Raw genomic sequence first — 22833 nt, forward strand, 5'->3', positions numbered from 1 at the left:
ATTACCCGACCCCGAAAATGTTGGTTCATGATATACTCCATGCCAACAACTTTGGTTGACTGCTTGCTTTCAAAGTTTCTTGAAATCCATTGAATGAAGTGCTTGTCCATTAAAATTGTAGTTTACTGTTGGTAGGCTTTGTTTCCCTACTCTGCATACCGCCTTCAATTCATAAATGTCGCACTAACGCCCCTACGTTCTGATAGATGACACTGGGAGCGCTGAGGAGTATTCACCATTTATCGAAAGTGGTTCGAACATTGGCTGCGTGGTTGGCAGTGTATGCTTAGAAGATTTGTAAGTTGTTTTGCATAAATTCGTTGTCATAATCATTAGAACTTGATCAAGTGACATTTAAATGTTTACATTCTTTCCGTTCGTTCGATGGGTAAAAGGTGGGCCCATCTCGGCGTGACTTGCTCTGCCGCCAGAGGCGAAACGGGCAAAAGTGAAAATAAAAGAACGTTCGCTCTCGACGAGAATTCCCACCTTGGGTTCCCCCTTTTGCCAGTGCAAGTGTTGTCGGTTTCATTCTTGTAACGGCCAACGACTGTCTTGCAGTAAATGCGCTCAGTCGGAGCCGAATTCGCCGTCACTTTGGAAGTGGACTTGAATGAGGACAGACGATTTGTGCGGGTGGACTCGTCGCTGCGGTAAACAAAAATGCTCAGAACGGAATGAATGGATGAGTGCAGTGCGACGCAAAGTGCCTGGACTTTCGTTTTCCACCATTGCCTGGCCGTCCCAATTGGACCAGAGTTTCGCGCGGACCGCCTGCATTCGGACCCGCCGCAAGTTTGGCGGACGAAAACGTGATTTTGTTTAGACCGTGAGCTGGCCAGCCCGCGCCAGTGAGCATCGTGTTCCCGGAATCCGACTAAAGGTGCGTCCAGAGTCGGCGACGGGGCGAGGAAAAAACAATCAAAACAGAGCCGCGGAAGAGTTCATTAGCCACGGGAGCCGCGCGCCGCCCGCCCCGCAAGTGCATTCGCGTCGCGGAGAACGGCTGCCACCGTCTCCATCGCTACAGCCGCCGACGGCCGTCGCTCTTAATTGTTTTATGTACTTTTTTGTTGGCGCTGCCCGTCGCGCCGCCCGCCCCGGGCCTACTCACACGTGCGCACAGCTTTGTTTATACAACGAGCGCGGCGGTTCTTATTGGAATACATAATCGTAGTGTGCTTACATACTGGAAGCTGGAAAGCGTGTAATGGGAATGGCAATGTGCGGCTGTGACAGCCGTCGTGGTGGCTGTCGTCAGTGTTCGTGCCCTTCCGCAGCCGTCGCAACGTGTGTGCAGTGATCCGCGCGCCCGGGATTCTCGGTCCTCCGTCGAAGTCAGTGCAGAGACGAAAGTGTGGCGAGTGTGGCGTAAACAAACAGAATTTGGGCCGCTCCTGCTCGTGTGAGCTTTTCCTGCTTCCTTGCGACGACTGTGCGCTACGTGCGGTTTCGTGGCTTGGTCCGTGCGAGCCGTCGTGGACGGTCGTGAGCAGTGAGCGCCGCGCGAGCCGCGCCGCCGCCGTCCGTGATCAAATGCTTGTGTTTCCCCCCTTGCAGCGCAGCCGAGGACGAGGAAAACGGACAACGACGACCGCGACGACTAGCCGAACCCGCGCGACAGCCGCCGATTGCTCGGCCCGAGTGGCAACGACAAGATGGCAGACGGTTTGTGTTCGGAATCGGATCGAAAACAATTTGTCGCGACTTTAATCAATGAAAATGTCCTAAGTGGAAGTGAAAAATCGGGAAAATGTGTGAATTCGTTGCTGCAGAGTCGAGTGCAAAGTGCGTCGGGCGAATCGGATCGTGCTGAGACTGTGAAAACGCGCGTGAGTCGAGAACAGCAAAACATGACGGCTACGGGCCAGCAGCAGCAACAATCCAAGAAACTTTTGGACGCGAAATCGTTGAAGAACAAAAGTGCATTGACGATGTCGAGCGTAGGGTCCCAGGGGATGACAGAGCCCCAGGGCGGAGCGGGCACGGCCGCGTCGAGTGCTGGGCCCGCGGCCGCGGCCGTGACGGCTGCTGCTGGCGGTAGTGAAGGTGTCGGAGTCGCGGTCGCGGGCAAACCGAACAATGCACCTCGCGCTCTTGAAAGTGAGAAGATTGTTCCGCAGAAAGTGAAGAGCGTTGCGCTGCAAACAACAATTGGTGCGGGTGCAGCCAACGGGCCGAAACTGCAACAGAAGAAGGATTCGAAAAGTGCATCCGCCGCCAATGTGGATATGGCAGTGGCGAACTGTGCCTCGGAGCCTGGACAGCAGAAACAGCAACAGCAGCAGGGCCAGGACACGGATGACGGCCCCAGCGCCAAGAAGAAAAGATGCTCGGATCGATATGACTCCTCGGAGTCGTCTGACAGGTAGGTGACAACCGAAGTCAACATATTGCAGGCCCGCGGGATCATCCCAAATGGGATAGTTCGCGTTCCATTAGCGCGTCCAGTTACGCCAATTTTGGGCTAGTATTCAGGGAAAAGGGGGCAAGACAAGGAGCGCAAAGCTCCCGTTCTGTAAGCTTATTCTGGAGTAAGCCAGCATGGATCCTTGCAAACAGCTTGGAATATTCCAACGTTACGTGGGAAAGAAGGAAGAGGGACTGGTCTGCGAATTAAGTGTGTCCCCTGAGCTGCACGGGAAAATTGAAGTATATCCTCAGGAGACTTGGCTTTGTTTGCATTCACGTTTAGAACAAAATCATTTTTCTTCCGAGTTGCACAGGGACACGCTGGAAGGATGCGAAAACGAAAGACGAAGCGATTAGAGCTATCATTGGTGGGGCCCCAAGACCACAGCCACCTACTAGGGAGGGGTTTCCTCCCATTGTTTATCTCCAGAAGCCCATTTTCAGAAATCTTACTTAATTAGTTTTGGCGAGCACTTCCAGGGTAGCCTAATAAGTTCTGTTCTGTCTCCTCGTTAGAAAAAGGACGCGTTCTGTGATCAATATTGTAATCGAAAATTCTCTGATGTGAGAGACTCAACAGTGCAGGAAATAAACTAAGAACTAGAAAGATTCAAATTTCATCTAATTTCGATTTTCAACTTGGTGGGATAACATTTAACCTTTCTGATTCAAGAGGGAAGGTTCTAAGAAGCTCATTTTGGTCGAGTTTATGAGGCCCAAGCCTTATTTCTCGCCAGCAGTGAATGGGGTTTAGCTTCAAAGTGGCTCTGCCTTGCTACACACCTCTTTACAGATGCTATTGAAGCCTTTCAAGAGGAAATCGTGGATGGAGTTGACTAAAAGTGGGAGTGCATCAAAGGCAAGCTGAAAGAAATAGCTTGAAATATAATCGGACAGAAAGCGGAAAGCCACTCGTAAAAAGTCGTTTCCGTGGCACGATTTCAATATCCTTTTATGACAGATTCTGTTAAATGGCAATGGAAATAAGACGTAAACATTTTTTCGATACATTGCTTAGTTTTCTACAGCGTTAATAAAAATCATGATTTTTCTGTTTCTGACTGATTTTTTTTATTTAAAATTTTTGACTTTTTTCATTAGAAAAAAAAAAATTATATTTAAAAAAAGAAATTAATTTTAAAAAAAACCAAACAAATCGGGGTTTTGTTTATTTATTTGCATATAACTAATTAAGGTAAATGACAGATTGTAACTGTTAACTCTCAGAAAACTAATATCGTTTACACTCGGAACACTAAAGTTGACGTTGTACGAGGGGGGACCCAAAAAAAAACGGGAATTTCGTCATAACTTCTTTATTTCTCAATATTTTTACACCAAATTTTGATCGCCTTCAAAGTATTCGCCTTTGACTACAACGCACTTTTCCAAACGGTTCTTCCATTGTTTAAAACATTTTTTAAATTCACTCATCGGGATGTCCTTTAAGCCTTCCAGCGATTTTTGTTTCACCTCCTCTACAGTGGCAAAACGCTTTCCTTTCATATTCCTTTTGAGTTTGGTAAACAAAAAGAAGTCACAAGAGGCTAGATCCGGTGAGTATGAGGGGTGGACAATCGGTGTCATGACGTTTTTGGTCAAAAATTGCTTCACAGAAACTATGGACTATGTGGGCCGGCCGGCGCGTTGTCACGATGGAAGAACCAGTCGCCTGTGCGCCAAAGATCTGCACTTTTCTTCCAGATACTCTCCCTCAATCTTTTCAAAACCTCCAAGTAGAACTTCTGGTTCTGGAACAACACCTCTGCAATCGAAGAAACAAATGAGCATTGTCTTGATGTTTGACTTCACTTGGTGAGCTTTTTTGGGACGAGCAGAGCCAGTTGTCTTAGACTGGCTTGATTGCTGCTTTGTTTCGGGGTCGTATCCTTAGCACCACGATTCATCACCAGTAGTCACCTTGGAAAAAAATTCAGGGTCCTCTTCGAGCTGATTTTTAAGCTCGAAACATGCCTGAAGTCGACGCTCCCTTTGCTCGTCTGTGAGAAGGCGCTGGACGAATCTGGCTGCAACCCTTCTCATGTGCAAATCTTCGGATAAAATTCTCTGAATTGAACTTCATTACATTCCTGACATCTCACAGAGTTGATCAACGGTTCGGCGACGGTCTTCACGAACGAGGGCATTGTTTTTGTCGACGTTTTCATCAGTTCTTGACGTTAAGGGGCGTCCTGAACGAAGTTGTTCTTCAATAGATATTTCTCCTTTTTTAAAACGTGAAAACCAATCGTAAACTCTGGTTTTACTTAAAGCAGCATCCCCATAAGCAGTCTTAAGCGTCACAGTAGTCTCCGCGGCGGATTTCCCCAACAGGAAACAAAGTTTCACAGCCGCGCGTTGTTTTCGACAATCTGCCATTACGTTTTCGCCAAAATGTAAAAAACTATTTTACTAAAAAAAATCTCACAGGCGAATCGATGCACTCACAGGGACACAACTTCGCACACTGACGCAGGTGGCGTAACACTAACGGCGATGTGGTCAAACAATAGGTTCCCCCACTCTCCCTCACCACCACAGCGTAATTCCCGGAATTTATGGGTCTCCCCTCGTACGCAATGCTGTCGCAGCGGGGTGGGAAAGTTGTTGTATGGAATGATGTATAAAATCACACGGACCCACTCTCGCGGATTACCAATAAGAGTCTGGTTTTGATCATGATTCTGCGTGGCAACTTTTCTGTTCCGCCCCGAACGCATTGGGGATTCCTCTAAAATCGTTTGACAAATCTCCAAGGAAAATTCTTGTATTTCCGAAATTATCTTAAATTGTCGTTTAAGATCGTTTGTCGGACGAATATTGCGTCGTACATATGATCTTGTGCAATTAATTATAGTCAGGTCTTGGTTTGCACTTGGAAAAAGGATTTTTTTCTAATTTCGTCTGGTCCAGGATAATGAAAGGCGGTTAAATTGGTATTTGTTTTTAAATAATACGACCTTAATTTTAAACGATTGTCTGAAAAAAATGTAACAGGGTTTCTTTAATCGCTTTCGTAACATGTAGCCTAGGGTTGTCATGCAGCAAAAGTACTTTTCGCCGATTGAATGCAATTGCTGGATGTTTTTACATCAGATTCTGGTTCAAATGCTCTAATTGTTGTTTGTAATGATGATGTTTTATTCGGTTTCAGAAGCTCATAGTTCACGACCCCTACCTGATCCCACCAAATACGGAAAAGAACCTTGTCTCCATGCACGTTACGTTTTGATATCAATGTTGATGGCTGACCGAGATTTACTCACAATTTTTTACGCTTAGGATTGTTGTAATAAATCGACTTTTCGCCACAAGAGATGTTTTTCTGCCTTGGAAACAAAGAAGTGTTTTTGAGAAGTTCAAAAACCATTTTAGTATCTGAAGGTCGTAACAATAAAGTCAGTTTCTGGCCGAGGCGTGGTTCGAAATTTGCAGATTGCTAGCCCCCAAATTTCCATCCTGACAAGCAGGAAATGATTTGAATTTATTCGATAAAAAGTGAATGGACTACGTACGATATTCCTAAACATAGAAGATCAACATGCTTTATAAACTGCTTACGGGACCCATTTAGTGTCCAGATAGCTCAAGTGGTTAGAGCGCTCGGCTGTCGTAGCATAAGGTCGCGGGTCAAATCTCACTGGTGGCAGAGGGATTTGTTATCGTAACTGGATGTCGGACACCAGTCGACTTAGCTGTGAATGAGTACCTGAGTCAAATCAGGGTAATAATCTCGGGCGAGCGTAATACTGACCACATTGACGAGGTCTGAAAATTAACTTTCAAATTTCATTATTTTTTTCGTTAATTTTGTTTCGGAAAAAAGAACTGAATGGTTTTGCTTCATTCTACAAGTGCACATGTGCTGAATCTACGATCAAAATTTCAGAGCAATCGGTCGAACCCTATATCGTGGAGAAAAGTTATAAAACACAGTTTTGAGGAAACGCTCCACCGCTTAACTAAGCGCTCTAAAAATCTGTTCCCCTAACAGCTATAACTAGGTGAACTAGGCAAAAATGTCCACCTAATCATCAATGGCATAAAGTAACCCGCTAAGTTCGACATAAATTGAAACGGAAGCGGAAGCTGGCAATTCGAAAGGTGTAACGTAATTCGCAACCAGACAAAAAAGTTCGTTTGAAAACGCAACGACATTTGGGGCAAGATGTCGCGACATCCACGGGCGGACAGATTCACTTCAGCATTATGTGGATAAGTAAGCCAACAAGCAGTTTAAAACTAGTGACATATGCAACTGTCAAGCATGGTGAGGGGAATAAGTTAACTTGGTGCTTCAAAGCGCCAGAGTGAGTGCATTGGTTTTTATTGGCTAGAAAATGAAAATAGTGTATTGTGACATTTTTCAGTGGGAAGTCTTTCCCCATTCGCCGTATTTACTGTGGATCAATGATACATGTCTTCCCAGGCCTGGAGTGACTCTTACATTTCCTTAAATGAGGCGTTGTTTGTCCAATTGCATTGTTGGAATTGTAACGTTGTCAGAAAGTTGGGAGAAAGTATCGGCTAGCGATAGACCACTTGAAAGATAATACGGTTGTACCTGTAGCAGATGACTTGTCATCAAAAGCAACGGTTAGCCGCTTTACTGGCCCGAGATTGTGGCCGTGTGTTAAAGGGGAAAATCAACAGGTGTATCGTAGTGTTATTCTAGGCAGAAGGAAATTTGAACATGGGATTCATAACTGACTGCTCGCTTCGAGTTTTCTCAAAGGAAAAATTAAAGCTAAACCGGGTCGAAGTATAATTATCAAAGACTCATTTGAGCAATTCTAGGTGACCAGATTTCGATGCAGTTAGAATGCAGCATGGGATGGAACTCTACAGTCCGCAAACTAGGATTATTAAAAAATATTAAAAATTAAATTTTTGCCAAACTTCATTATTCTTGCAACAATGTATATAGAAATTCGTATGTGTCACAGTGTTATCAATCACCTAGAAAGAAAAAAATAAAATGAAGTAGTTCTTTGGCAAGCAGGTCGATTTGGGTTTTGTAGTCCAATAGAGTTTCGTCATCCTTAGTTATATATCACCTGCCAGCATCGTCATCTTCAAAGTTTCTATTAACCAATGGTTGACCAGAGTCAGATGACGGGCCTTCCTTCTCGATATCCTCAGCTTCATAGTCAATGTTGGTTTCATCCGATTCCTGGTGAATTCATCTTCTTCAGGAACATCCAAAGGAAGAAGCGTGGAGACACGTTTAGATCTGGAAAAAGGGGAAATATATTACAGAATCTATCCTCAAATTTTCCAGATAATATTAAGACAAATGAAAATACGAAGAGGATTATTTGGCCGTCAATTCATGAGGCTGGATTCCAAATACTGATTTCTAGGAGCATTTTCCAATCTCGATTTTTTTCTCACTGCGTGGCTAATAATCAACAATACCCGGTGTCTGTCAGCGTTGCTTGTCATGTACGAAAAGTGCACGTGTTTTTTTAACCATCCCCGTCCGCGCGTGTCCTTTAAGGTTAAGTGACCAAAAAATGAGCCGTTCCTTTTAAAAAGGGATTTTTAGGTGCCTTATGTTAATCTGAATCATTGGCTTGAGTGTTCAGGGGAATGCATTTGTGAGTAAAATGCATGAAAAGTCATATCAAAAGTGCAACCCCAAAAGCTAGGAATTGACGAAACTGCATCCCAAGGTTGATCAGCCTCTAATGTTTAATAAAGGCATCACGATCCGCCGATTTCTTTGATACGTGATTGCTATGCAGCTTTCGTTGCCTATACTCCCTATTATTTGAATTTTGATTGCTGCCAACTTGTTTTCTTATTCCGAAAGAACCCATCAGTGCTCATTAACTTTTTGTACCGAAGATTTCCTCAACTTGAACTATTCCCTCGTGAACAGGACTGACTACGTGCTTGTGCGTAGAGTAAATTTATTCAACATTGGAGCTGGCTTCGGTTCTGCACTGCACACGTACTGTTCCACCGTCTCCTCTTCGCATATTTCACGTACACCATCTTGGGTTTCCAGGCTACTCGAGGCGTTCTTACTCGCGCATTCTGAAACTCCACTTTACAGCTCCGTTTCATTTCATTTTCAATCTAGGTTCTTTTTCTTTACAAAAGACAGAAAAAACCAAACGAGAATGACTCGGCACTCATCCCATAAATTCTTCTAGCGACGCATGCATACACACATGAAAAACGCTCAAGAGTTTCGTGAACCTGGCGCTGTCGATAGAACATCTGATGGTGTGCGAGGCACTTGGGGCTGGGGCTAGAACTGGTGGAGTTGGTGCCATTTGATTCTCCTTTGAAGCTCCACGGTACCCATCCGTCGAGCCATGCACACACTTGCACCACTCCTGGGTTGCTTCGGAACTTCCATGGACCCGCTCCACTGGGGAGAATACCTGCCGTGAAGTGAATTAGTTAGAGTTTAATAGTGCGTTGCCGTTCAAGGAACAAGTTTCAATCTGAACTTCTTGGGATGCTGGCCGGGTGATGCTGCGGATGAAAGGAATTTGGAAAGTTATGCCGTGAGATTGGTGGAGCCGTCGGATTAGTTTTTAGTCGGGCCCATCATCTCAGATAATGCTTAATGTATTCTACCACATTATCCCATCAGATTTATGGCGGGCGATGCATGGTTGATTGGCCGGCCTTCAAAAACCTGGGGGAAGAGTGCTTGGCCGAAGGAATTTTCGGTTGAAAGGTGTTGGAATTAGTTTTTGAGGTGGCGGTGGAGTTTGTAAAAGATGCTTCGCTAGAGGTGTTGGGATCGATTTGGGTGGAAATTGAAATTCACATAGCTGATTCGTCTCCATCAACTATTTTGTTCCGCATTCTCCGGAACCCGAATCTAGCAACCGAGGACTGTCATAGACATAATCATTATTGAAGCGAAATTTGTGTCCAAATCTTCAGATAATTTTCAGCAAGAAAAGTGTTTTGAGTCTCGAATAAAACATTTCTATAAATATTAGCAAATGATGAATCTGTTTTCCCATCGACGTGAACAAAAGCGCACCCAAAAAATACCTGAATCAGACAAAGTGCAACCTAAAAGTGAACGAATGCCCGAACACTGCTTGGCCAAATGGAATCTGCGCCTCACTCGCAGACCCACTCTGCACAAAGAGACCACTGACTAAGGAAAAAGACGCACACCCGACCCGATATAATTTGCTGGCATTACATCCAAATATAAACTTTTACAATGACTCGAATGAATTATACAAACGTTCTCATGATGAATGAAAATTTATTCCTTCAATAACTTTCATGTTTTTGTTTGCTTTGCGCAAAGCGAGTAATAAAAAAGCTGACGGGGAAAATGTAGAAACAGTCTCAGCCCACACGGTCGATATGCTTGATTTGTGCACTGAGAGGTGATATCACGTTGATGCGGTTCTAAATAAGGAAAATAAAAATATATTTATTTTATTTTTATTCAGTTGATAAGGTCATTGTGCAAGTTTTGCTGAAATAACTTAGTGATTCACATTGGTGTGACGAACTGATAGGAATTAGTAATACGCACTATACAACTTTGGGGAACTTAGTCTGCGTTATTCACTTCCTTGAAGTGGTTTCATTCGCGAGCTATTATAGTAACCATGACATAACGAAGTTTCCCGGCATTTTAATAATTGAATGCAACGTACGAGAAAACAAGTTATACAAGAGGTGGAAACAGAACAGAATCTCCCAGACATTTAGGTCTCGCAATTAATTCGAATAAATAGTGGATTTTATTCTAATTGGTCAGTTGAGTAATAATTGATCTCTTGTGGCAGACATAAAACAAATACCTGGGAATTTTTTCCTATGTAAAGTGGGAATCGATGATTTAATGACGTCCAAAGTGGGCTCGAACTATCAAAAATATAGAAACAGGTCGGAAACTGGAAGCCCGACAGTTCCATTTGTACGCAGTTATTAATATATACGCATATAGTACGTCACACCATTCACTTCGTATCTAGAGTTATAGTAAATTTGTCGAAACAGACAACTTTGCCAACAATAGTAGGATTTCAATGAAGCTTCTTGTATCATTCCCCATATTATGATCTATTACTGCAAAATGTTACGATTCTAGGATGAACTCAAGGGGGTTCCCAGTCAAATTTCAAAAAGTATAAACATGCTTTGTGAGAACAGGCTCTGCATTTAACAGGGTCATATATATCTCTCCCATTTCCCTCGTTCAAAATTAATGTCAAAACTTGTTCTACAGTCTTTGTTCCGGCCAGAAGTGAGGTCCGTTCGTCTTGATCGGTTGCGCCATTTTATTCGGTCATGTGCCTGATCTGGTTGAGTCGAGAGGCTCCCAAATCACCATCTAGTGTCTAGCCAATGTCGTTTCGGCCGACTTTTCTCAGCGACTTCGATGCTCAGACCAACCTTGGCAAGTGCGTTTACATTAGCGCGAATTACATGTCCATACAATTAAAGACACCTCTGTCGCAAATTCTCTACAATAAGTGCAAACCCATATCGACCGCGGATGTCCTCATTTCTCGTGTCAAAACTAAATCTTGAAAAGGTACTTGTTGAGAACTTTCGTTGGATACTCCACTAGGATATATTCGATAGAATAAATTTTTGAATCCGCTCTTTTAAATTTCAAAATGTGTTTGTCAGACAGACGAACAGACAGACAACGAGTTTAACACTTTGGTTGGAAACTATTTCTGGTAGTGACGACCGGATATACTCTTGCTGCGTATCAAATGAAAGATCTCGAACAGTACTTTCCGAATTGCAAAGTGCGCGAGTAAGGGGTCAAAATGTACCCACTTAAAGTGAGACAGGATTAATTTTTGGAAACTACCCAACCCAAAAATCCGAAAAAAAATCAGAAAAGTGCGTTTAGGCCTCAAAATATGTCCCATTCCGATATCTGCTCAAATAAACTTACTAATGGTATATTACCAACTTTCGAGTCAATGCTCTCAGCCAATGGAGAACTGCGTTATGCTCCTCACATAGGGAAACACAAAACCCTTTATACCTGAAGCGTCAAGCTTCCGGTTTCCCGACTTGTTTGTTGGAACACCCAAAAAAGCTTTCTGCGGGGTTTTTGTGGAGTTATTTGTGAAGCAAAGCACGAAACAACATTTTACCGTCCTTCTTGGTATTTCACGCGGGAAATTAATTTTGACAGTCCTATATTTTTATGGATAACTGTCAGTTATCTACTGAAGTTTCTTGGCGCGACTTATGACATCACACAACATGGCACTGGTTTTCCAATGCGTTTGAATTTGGTTGAAATTAAAATTGCTGATAATTTCAAACAAACGTTTTTTTAAAAAAAAGGTCTTTGAGAGCTTTGTTAGAATGCACTATAGAAGTAATTTCCGCCATTAGTGAAAATAAAGCAAAAATTCTGCCTCGAGCAAAGTAAATATGATCCACAAAGCAGAAAGCGAAACTGAAGCGGGAGATAGTAGAACGACCAGACACTAACACGGTGATATATCCAAACAGGTGGTAATTCGATGAAAATGGAGATGTTTATCAAGTTGGGCGCACTAATTATACAGATGATGGAATACGTCAAGTTGAACAGTAATTTGCATCATGCTGTCAAAAATCAGATGGAGCTTTTCCTAAAACTGATCCTACGAAGAATTTGGTAAGGGTGGTGAAATACCATCAAAGGGGACACCGATGGAGAGAGCAACACACACATTCACATTATGCGCTGAAAGAGCTTAGCGTTATACGCAAACATAGAGGAGAGCTTCTCTTCGAGCCATTCAGAAAAAATAGTGAGCAGGATGACCTGCCAAAGAACATCCAGTCATTACTCGGTGAACAAGATACCGCCAGCGTAAGTCGACCACTAGCACAGTAGAATGTAAAGATCTTAACGAGATCACCAGTAGGGAGTAAATTTGCACAGTTCTAAAGGATCAACTGAAGTGAGAGGACGTACAAGCTACCGATATGAAAAGCCTAAAAATAGCATACTGCGGAATGCAGGTAGTGACCATTGCTAAGTTCATCGCGACATCTAGAAAAGCATTCTGCAGGTAAAGTTTGCATCGGTCGCATGGGTCGTCTGCAGGCCACCTGAGCAAATATTACTGTGATGTGGAAAAGAGAATCATTGGAAAAAAAACTAAACTACTAGATAAGGAAGTCGGGTGAGAAATCCGAATAAACCAGAAATACTTCCGAACTTCGTGGTTAATAAATCGAAACAAGCCTTCACTAACGACCAGGAAGAACTATTGATCATGGTTTTAAACTTTGCACTCTAACAACCGCGTCTGCCGAAGGAACATGAAGGAAATGTAGCGAACATCCTCTTCCCGTCTAATAAACCGGCCCTCAAGGAACTACGGATAGCACGAAAGCAAGGAAGAAGAATTATAAAGGAACGGAAGGAAAAACCGATGTTGTATTTAAAAACGGGCAAACGGAATGCGGTAGTGGAAAAACTGGATTACAACGCGGCAATTGTGGAAAAACTTCGGACGGGAGGTTATTTTGAATTGAGGAAAGACCCTTTGTCGGATTCAATCAAACAGTTTTGCTGTTCTCTGTGAACAATATAAGCATCTCCATCAAGAATGTGGGGAAGCTATGAAACAAATGAAAGAGGAAGGATATTATTCGAAGTTTGTTTTTCTGTCTAAATATTGTTCCGTCGAAAATGTAAATACGTTTAGACGTGCAGAACTAGATTCGATCATTAATCTTATTTTCGCAAGTGACTCGCTGGTGCAGCATCTACAATGGCATGCCAACGAAGAGTATATATTGTATAATGATCATGAGTTGATATATATCAACTCAGCGACTCAGAAGTCCTAATTTGAAGAGACTGAAAACAGGTTTGTCGTTAAAATCATTTGATGAGGACACTTTTCTGGAGGTATTTTTTTGGAATAGCGAATTTGCTGTAACAGCTACAGAGAAGGCGTTGCAGGTGGATAAATAAAAATATATCAAGCGCGTTCCATGTGTACATAGCACATACTGTTTATACGTTATATGTTTCCGAGATCCAATTCGATGTGGTACTGACACTTTATTTCCTAGAGAGTAGTGATGTAACGTGAAAGTGGCAACTTCGACCTACTATAGCTTTGTTAATAATGGTAGGATTTCCACCGCCCAGTATGATCTTCATATTGAAATCTATATTATTAAATTTTCAAAATATAAAAATATATCATTATTGATTTTATTTGAAGAGATATCGCAATGGAGATAATTTTGAGGCCTAGATAAGATGTACATGGACTACCATAATTTTTGAGTTGGGTAGCTTCTGAGAATGTGTCCGTAAAGTAATTGACCCCCTTCGGACCTCCTCACTCCTTCCCTTTGCATTCAATATTAAAACTAATATTTACATCGAAAAGAACACCTTTCATTGTATGGGAGCCCTTAGTTTAACCTGCAACAATATAATTACCACATGTGGGGTGCTCACAGTTCTAACCTTTCTACCAAATTTCGTGACTATTTGTACTGAATGTAATTATGCGGCGTTTCCAACGATTAATTATTGGAAATAATAAATAACTTGTTTCTTTTTCGTTGGTGTAGATATTTATTCTTGCAAATACCGATATTTCGGAAACCACCTGTTCTCTTCATCAGTGCTAACAATTGTAGATATTTATTTGTGCAACAATTGTTAGCACTGATGAAAGGAACAAGTGGTTCCCGAAATATCGGTATTTGCAAGAATAAATATCCAAGTTTTTTATTATTTCAAATATTTGTACTGTTTCTAAGATGGACAGACAGTGAATCGTGTGCCAGACGGAGGTTTTGTTTCCAACAAAATCTTAAAAATGTTTTCTTTAGTAAATGTAATGGACAACGCACAATTAACTACAACGGAGGCTCAGTCTGTGCTCAAAAGAAGCAAAAGTCGCATTCACAACGACTTCTACGCGCCGAGGCAAATATAGTAGTACTTCTGCAATTGCGAACATAATCCAGCAAGTCGTGAGTTTATACTTGCGTTTTTCATGTCGCACCTCAAAGCTAAGCAAATATAAGTCTATTTGCATTAATTCAAACAATAAACTATGGTCCTGATGCAAGAAATAATGGGTAATCAAACCCCAGATCTTACAGGTGTGCTACTGGAATACAAACGTATGTAACATCTTTTTTGACAAAGAAATCGGCATAGTGCTCGTATCCCAAACTCATCTTATCCATAAAAGTAATTGCTTCTACAACACTAAGTATCCGGAACGGAGAGCCCATGGTGGTACTGAAATATTTAGTACATCCTGCATTAAATATTATCCTTTAGAAGAGTACTACAAAGGCTATCTCCAAGCAACGTCAATTCAATTAACGGAGTGGATCAGCGAGATAACCATCGCGGCGATGTATTGTCCTCCAAAGTTTAAGCGGATTGGACTTTCGAAGAATTGTTAAAGATACAAGGGAGCCAATTTCCTGTTGCGGGGGGCTTTACAGACAGTTGTGGGATACGCTAGACACCTGACTAGGCATAGCCTTTTCTGAACACCCACATATTGGCCAACAGAACGACGGAAAATTCTGGACCTGGCCGATTTTGGTGTTACTGAACTAATAACGAGTGGGCAACGCTAAGTTATTTCCAGACCACTCATCCATCATTATGAAGTCTGGAAGCGTATTTATAACAAGAAGAAATAGGAAAATCAGAGCTAAATTAATCAATTGACTGAATCTCCGGAGTTGCATAAGCGCTCATCCTCAAATTAATAATTCCTGGAAAAGCTAAAGTGAAGTAGACAACGTCAGCAGGAGTTACGAAACTACTTAGGAACCTCATCACCTACCGCATTGACTTTCGGCAGGAAGAGAAGGAGTGCCGAAAAAAGGGGCGGAATTTGCAAAACATCTGGACAAGATGGGGCCAAAATCCTATTGTTATGCTAAAGTACCTTCTCATTTAGAGTCAAAAGTTGCTCGAGTCATTAAAGAGCAAGTGGACGCAAGCAAAGCTCTAGGGCTGTTGTTGTTCAGGGGATCGCAATCATCCTCTCGTGACATATATATTCAACGCAATTGTTTCGCCTATTACCCCAAGGCTTCGAAGATTTCAGAGATTACATGATCATGATGTGGAAAGGATCAGGCCAGGTAATATTCTCCAGGTTTGCTCTTCATTGTCTGTCTTGTTTGAAAAACTACTAATTTCAAAAATGACACGTCGCACACTGGGGCCTTTACAAGGCGCTCGTGCTCAAAACTTCAAAACCATTTTTTTCGTGTTAGAATCTTATTATAAGTAATGAATAACGGGGTAAGGGCATGGATAAACTATAAAAAGACGTAATTTGCCATAATATATGCGTGTTTAATATAATACGCAAAAATTAGAACAATAAAAGTGGAAACAAAAACATTTAACATATTTTCAAAACTTGGTTCAGTTGTTATGTACAGTAAGTAGAGTAAAATATTCAATACTGAATAAAATATGATTATAATTGAAAAAAAATGGAACGTATATTTATTTGCGCTTAATTCAGTTTAGAGCCAGTAATAAATTTTGAATGTGATTAGGTGGAATCATCAGAATCCGTAATTTGAAGGTCTTGTAATGACGTTGAAGCTGAATTATCCAAGTCCACCGTTAACATATCACAAACCTCTCTATCGAATGATTTTCTCTTTAGAGTTGGTAGTTTTCGTAGGTTAGTAATCAAGGGATCAGAAGAAATCAAAAGTCTATTGAAAATGTCTGTAATATTGTGAAGTCTTGAAGTCTTTCGGCTAAAATGTTCCCTGTAGGCCTTAAAATCTTTGTTTCGGGCTTCTTGCGCTTCCTCGCTAAGTTGTCCGATTGGTAACAATGAGTGCGAAATAATTTCTGGGCCATGAATTAAAATCTTATGTACGGTCGGACTCATATAGTTCCATGGATATAATTGTATGTGTAATTTGGCCGTCTCCAAACAATAAATTTTGAATTTTTCTTTATTTATATCGAAACCACTTGAAATTGTTTGTAGAATCATGTAAAATCATCTAATAAGTTCTTTATCAACTCCAGAAATAGTTGCGGATTTATGGTTAGTTAGTTCTTTTCATTCCCCTCTTTGATAAATTTGTATAAAGTGCGTTGAACAACTAATTGAACGTTTCAATGATATCTATTAGAAATTTAAAGCTCTTTACTAATTTAGATAGGAAGTTAATTTTTGAGTAAATAAATTACAGAATCAAAATATTTTCTGCTATAAATTGCAGATAAAGATCAAGAATGCTCAACATTCCTTGAATATTTCCCCTAATTGTCCCTGTGAGTACACAAATGCACGACATATAGTTCAGGTGAAATCGATACAGACGTGACTTTCTGTAGAGTCATATTAGATAAGATTTCGTTATCTTTCAATGGGCAATTTTATCAAAACGAGAATTATGTTCTCAGAATTGGTTGTGTGGTATGAATTAAAGATTTTTTATGAAATCGAGGGGATAATTTCTGTGGAATCCTTAAACAAATCCTGTCTTGACGGTCAGCAGTTTGTTTTGTCAGAAAACAGGCTGAATCTACGGAATCCAAACCGTGGTCATCAATATCGTTGCCAGTCATATGATTGAGTAAGAGACCCTTTTGCATTCGTCGAAATTATCTTTTTGGAAGGTAACGGCTGAATAATTTCTATCAATCGCAATCAATTTATCGAAATGATTGCCTCATAAATGAGTGCCTTTTCATCCATTTCCAACTGTCAATCGAATTTGAATCAAGTCCCCGTTTGATGTTTGAAAGAAGAAAGGCATCATGAGGCTTCCTTACCTCCCATTCTAGAATAGCACGAAGGGCGAACGTCTATCAATCCTCAAGTCGGTCGATCTATACATACATACGCACACAATCGTACAAAAAAACGTCCGTAATCTAGTTTCATTTTGTTGGAAAAGGAAAAACGTAAAGAATTTTCGTATTATCACGAACGACGGCAAAAAGGGGCTCGAATTCCGGTTACTTGGAAAGAATTCATTTTATAAGTTTGTGTAGGGATTCTCGGCTGGCATAAGCGATGGTGGCGGCGGTTAAGCCTGACGTCGTCCAAGTATATATGCCCACATATTTAACGACATTCATGTAGCATACAAACAACAATGCATCCAAGAATCACCACTATCCATCAAATGTTGTCGTCTGGGCATCTGCCTGGCTGCGTGGAGAATGGATGCCCGCAATAAACAATACAAAAGAGGGCGGTAGGTGTGTAGGATGCGGAAGAGAAGACGAAATAGAACTTGTCGGGAGTAGTACTCGTGAACGTACGTTGAGTCGAGCACAAGCAAACCCAAGAGGAACTGACTGAACCGAAGTCTAATGGCACCATGAACGAAAGGTATTCCCTTTTGGTCTCGATGTTTCTGTTGCTTTTTTGGGATCTTCCTGAAAGGGAACCTGAATTTTTCTAAACGATAGCGGTTAGGTTGTTTCCATTCCTCCTTGTCGTACTGCTCGTTTTGTCTATTCATGAACAGGTTTTCAACATAGTTTTTATTACCAACTGAAAAAAGTATTCAGGATTGCCGATTGGGTTGAATGTGAAACTTAAAAGGTTTGTAATTGATGATTCCTTGAATTGTTCTTAAACATAGATCAAAACGTCATTCATGCATTAAAAAAATGAATTGATGACACCATGAATTTTGAGGACATGTACAGAGTATGGTATATGCTCAGCGATGAAAACTTCTTCAAAGTATTTTCTAATGTCTTATTGTGGGTTCCTAATTCTCTATTATGATTGCACTGTCCCCTTGTATAGCAAGCATGTTTCTTCCTATTTGCTGAAGTATTTTGGGGGCGATACCTTCTGAGGCTTCCGCTGTCGATGGTCACCGCAGAATACTTAATTTCGTCATGTAACTATCCGTTACGGTACCGGATTGACTCTTTTGATTGTCGAAAAGGGAAAGTGATTTCTATGTGCCGAATTATATTGATTTGAATCAAATTCTTGGGAAAATGAAGTTTGTATTAAATTTTCTCTGTTTTGATTGCTGGTTTCTAGATTAATTCTTATTTGGGAACAAAAGCTGTCACACCCCCCGGTTCACTTTGCAATAAATTCAGGATAGTTCCCGAGCAATCAGGCGAGCGACTCTTGGTACTGCTTTTAGAGATGGAGGTCTTAAAAAACGCTGCTGCGATATGTCTACTATACGCTTGCTATATGCGGTCCCTGTCTGGGCAGAAGCATTGGAAAATGCTGTGAACCGAATATGGCCAATCGCAGCCTTGAGAACAGTATCGTTACGAGAATGATTCCTTTAGTTGAGGATGAAACGCACTATCTTTGCCAGAATAAAGGGTCTAATTTGATTGCGGACTTCCAAAAAGCTCCTAGGAATAAATTGCACCGAAGATGAGACGATTCCGTGTATTGATAAATGGATCGACCGAAGGCCCCACGGGGCATGGTAGGGGTTCTAGTGTCCGAAGTTCATGGGAGAGAGTGAGAAGTTGAGCGGCACCTTCAACGTTGAAATCAGAACCTACAATTTTGTAAAGGAGATGCTGAGGTCAGAGCCAAATTGGGTCGTTTTCTCGCGCGTAATCCAAGTGCCCTAGAAGCTCAGTTTGACATCATCAACCCTAAATAATTATTCATTGATTTTGAGTCGAAATCTTGATCGCCAACTCGGGTGTTGGCAATATTGTTTTGCTTGTGAGTGGTAATGAGGACTTTTTTTCGTTGGGTCCAGTTTGATCATTTGTAACCAACCAAGATTTCACTATAGTTCCACGTCATCGGGTTGTTTTCAAATACAATCACGGCACAGTGGTGTCCGCCATAGGTCGAAAACGAAAAATGTTAGCTATGTTCTACATAGTCCAAATAAAGTGAATCCAAAACAGAGGATAGATTTTAAAAGTTTTCCATGCAAGCATGTAGTTCCGCACGTTTGTTCACCGTTTCAATGCCGTACATTTGATGGTTTAAACTAAAGCTAAATGATTCTGTACAGTTTTTTGCTTATTGTGGAGATTAATCGACAAGATAAGCACTCCGCCCCTTTGCATCAAATGTCAGAATTGAGGCAGCTTTGGAAAGTACTAATCGAAATTTTCACTTGATAGACAAATAAATTCAATGGAGAAAATGCACACTCCCCTTCCGTATGTATGGGGATTCTCCCTTGAACTTAACGCAAAACGATATTAGTCACTACATGCAATGGGACTCATAGTTTCCAGGTGGAATTATTTCTCTCTAATTTAAGAAAATTGCCCAAACATATACGATATCTCTGAATGAACGAAAGCAGACTGTTTTATGTCACCCTTTCTAACATCTTCCCCGTAATGTCTAAATTACAGGTTTATACCAAATTGAATTCGAGGTGTCGGAAAAATAAACAATTACAAGAAAACCGAGTATATGGAAAAAGGAAAGAGGAAGAGGGGATGATTTCTTCCGGGCCCGGATACAAAATGATTTTTACTGCAATTGCAGAAAGGGCTCGCATGATTTTCATCCTGGATTCAAATTTTGTCCCTACGACTCTGGTTAATGCCATTTGGTCGATAAATCTGGAGACCCCTGTTATGGACGTTATACCTTGTGACCGACATGGCGCCGACCCAAAATGTCTTTAAACGATATCATGTTGGCTTCTTTTCTTAATCTTACCACGTGTTAGTTTACCAATTCGATCACTACAGTATTACTGTGATTTGCATAAGAATTTTTTGTACATTATTGTCAGCCAATTCACCCCTGAAGCTATTTTTGGGCGCATTTGTCGATTCGTAAGAATCCATGCTTAAAAGTATTTCTGTTGTAAGTGGATTTTGCCATGGATTATAAGCAACAAAGAACAGTTCGTGGACTTCTTTTATTGAAAAAAGGGAAGCATTTCCCGAAATACCAACAGCTGACCTCAGCCGGTCAAATGAAAAACTACCTGCAGTTTTACATCATCTAAAACTCCCGGTCGAGCAAAATATATTTTCCAATTGATCGGATCGCGCATCTAATGTCGGCCGTTCTGCCGCTCAGAGTGTTGGCTGACTATAAACGACAATGAACGGCATCTTGCAGTAATGGAAGCGAAGATGTTGCGTCGGACTAGTAATGTGACGCGTTTTGATCATATCCGCGATCGATATGGAGTTGCACCGATCGTGTTAAAATTTCGAAAGAGGCATCTTCGGTGGTATGGTCACGTAATTCGCGCTGACGAGAATTCACTTGCCAAGATTGGTCTGAACATCAAAGTCGATGGTAAGCGGCCAAAAGGCCGGCCGGTGGTTTGATATGCTAGATTCCGGATTTGAACATCTTGCCCAAGTGGCGAAACCGATCACGACGTTTCGACCCCGCTTGTGAACAGGAGAAAGGTTGAAGAAAAAGAAGAGACTCATTCCGACACTAATTTTGATAATCCGCAGATAAGACTCGTTATGATGTGTAGGGGCATGAAGAGTCAATGATCCTGACGTCTTTCCCGAACTAATTAGCAAAGCAGTTCACAAACTTGTCACGACAAACATTTGAGTGGTGAACTTAAACAGCCATGAGTCGGGGTATAGTTTTGTCCTTGTGGTTGATAATAGCCATTTCGGTTGATCAATTGATTACTTCCGCAACATTTACGTCCATTACAAGTGTTAACGTCGCAAATACCTGCAGATCACATCGAGTAGACTTCCTTCGTAACCAGTTTTTCTGATAGCTTACTGGGGGACGGTGCAATGGCCGAGTCGGTTGAGGTGCAAACGTGGCGGTCCCGGTATCATGTCCAAGATGCAAACCTCGGTAGCGATCATGGATATTTGTAATTGGCTAAAGATAGTAGTACAGTGGGCCTACTAAAGGTGTGCGCAATCTCTCCTGAATATAACGGGTTTGGTGAGGCAGAGTCTCAATTGTATGTTTAGTAGAAAAAGCAACAGACGAGAGTGGTACCCAATAATAATCGGAATAACATTGCCGTGGGCGCAACATGTGTAGTACGCATTTCTGCCGCTCATTACCATCTCAGTGCCACCTATATTGTCGACCTGGGTTGTTCTATTTTGTTCTTATTTCGTTTTCCATAACTGCAGGTTTAAATGAGCAATGTGGCGCTGTGAAATTTTGTTTTCTATTCGATAAAAATGCTGCTGAAACGGATTTACTGTTGAAAATAACTTACAAAGATGACGCTATGGGAAAACTCAAGTGGTTTGCTCGGTTTAAAACTGACGACATGTCGAGTGATGACAAACCTCGTTCCGAAAGTGCTGAAGAAATTCAAAAGTTTGGTCTCACAGACCATCGACTTACAATTAATACATTGTCAGTCTTGCAACTCGATTCAGAGAAATTTAACGGAAAGTTTGCGAATAAAAAGCGTTGCCGCCAAGTGTATTCTTTGGGTTCTGACTGATAATCAAAAAGTTTGCACCTTATCGCCTGATCTCGCTCCCTTTTCTTAGTGGAATTGTCAGATGATTAAGTACGATTCTGAGTGAGAAAAGAATGGGGAAAATTGATCCTGAAGGTCCGAAGTTTAGTATTTGTGGATGGACCTTCAGAATGAATTTCGCCAAACTTGTTTAAGTTTTTGGGATAGCTCTCCCCTCTTGATCGTCTCCGGCGACTCATTAATTTTCTGACCATTGGCAAATTCGTCTATTCATTACAAATGACCCCCAACATGGGTCCTCAGCGAAGTGCTCCGTCAAACTCCGCTTGTTTGCCTCTCTGCTAGCTAGGCTCAGGAATATAGAGGGAGTCCTTCAAACACCTCGATCCCTCACGTGTCATTTAACAAAATTTTATATGTCGTTATACCGATGCGCGGGTCCGCACCAAAACCTGAAAAACGAACCAACATCGGGATATTGCGCATACCTAATGGAAGTAAACACGTGAGCTAAAGTTGGAAGTGAAAGACAAAAAATGGCTCTTCCGCACGCGTGGAGCAGTAAAACGTTGGGCCCGAGTTGTGCGATCGGGAGGGAACGTCCACGACGACTCCAATTCTCAATCGATACTTCTTCGGCCCCAGATGTTTATTAGGCGCTCCTTTTTGCGGTTCCCGCCCCACTTGACATAATTGCATCTGGTCCTTGAAGTGTTTAACTATAGGATTCTAGTACACAGCAGGAGGCATTGTGGTTAGCATTGCACTCGCCCATGATTATTACCCTGGTCTGACTCAGGTTGGCGATCACGACTAGTAGTTATCCAGGGACGATTCAAATCCCCACCTTTCATACCACTGAGCCATCCGGACACACGCTTTCTATTAACAATGGGAAATGATGAACTGCCCGATTACTTTTCTTCAAATTCAACAGTTTTGAACAACCGGGCACATAACCCACCTCACCTCCGTCAGCGCCAAATCCTCGGAGTAACTCCCCCAATGTAAAAGGATTCCTTAAAACCTTAGTAATGCATTTTATAATGTGCAACATGATTGAATCTA

At 41.7% G+C, this 22833-nt stretch overlaps 1 protein-coding gene across 2 annotated transcripts in view; it reads left to right on the forward strand.

The window, feature by feature from the left end:
- The first annotated feature begins 587 nt into the window (after positions 1–587).
- The window catches only part of LOC119654351 (zinc finger protein jing), a 296569-nt gene continuing 274323 nt past the window's right edge, over positions 588–22833 (forward strand). For both annotated transcript variants that reach the window (XM_038059694.1, XM_038059695.1), the window contains exon 1: positions 588–2368. In XM_038059694.1, coding sequence (XP_037915622.1) covers positions 1659–2368 — 710 coding nt within the window. In that variant the 5' untranslated portion in view covers positions 588–1658. The remainder of the gene's footprint in view (positions 2369–22833) is intronic.

The sequence above is a fragment of the Hermetia illucens genome, chromosome 4 (genome assembly GCF_905115235.1).
Source record: "Hermetia illucens chromosome 4, iHerIll2.2.curated.20191125, whole genome shotgun sequence".
Classification (NCBI taxonomy): domain Eukaryota; kingdom Metazoa; phylum Arthropoda; class Insecta; order Diptera; family Stratiomyidae; genus Hermetia; species Hermetia illucens.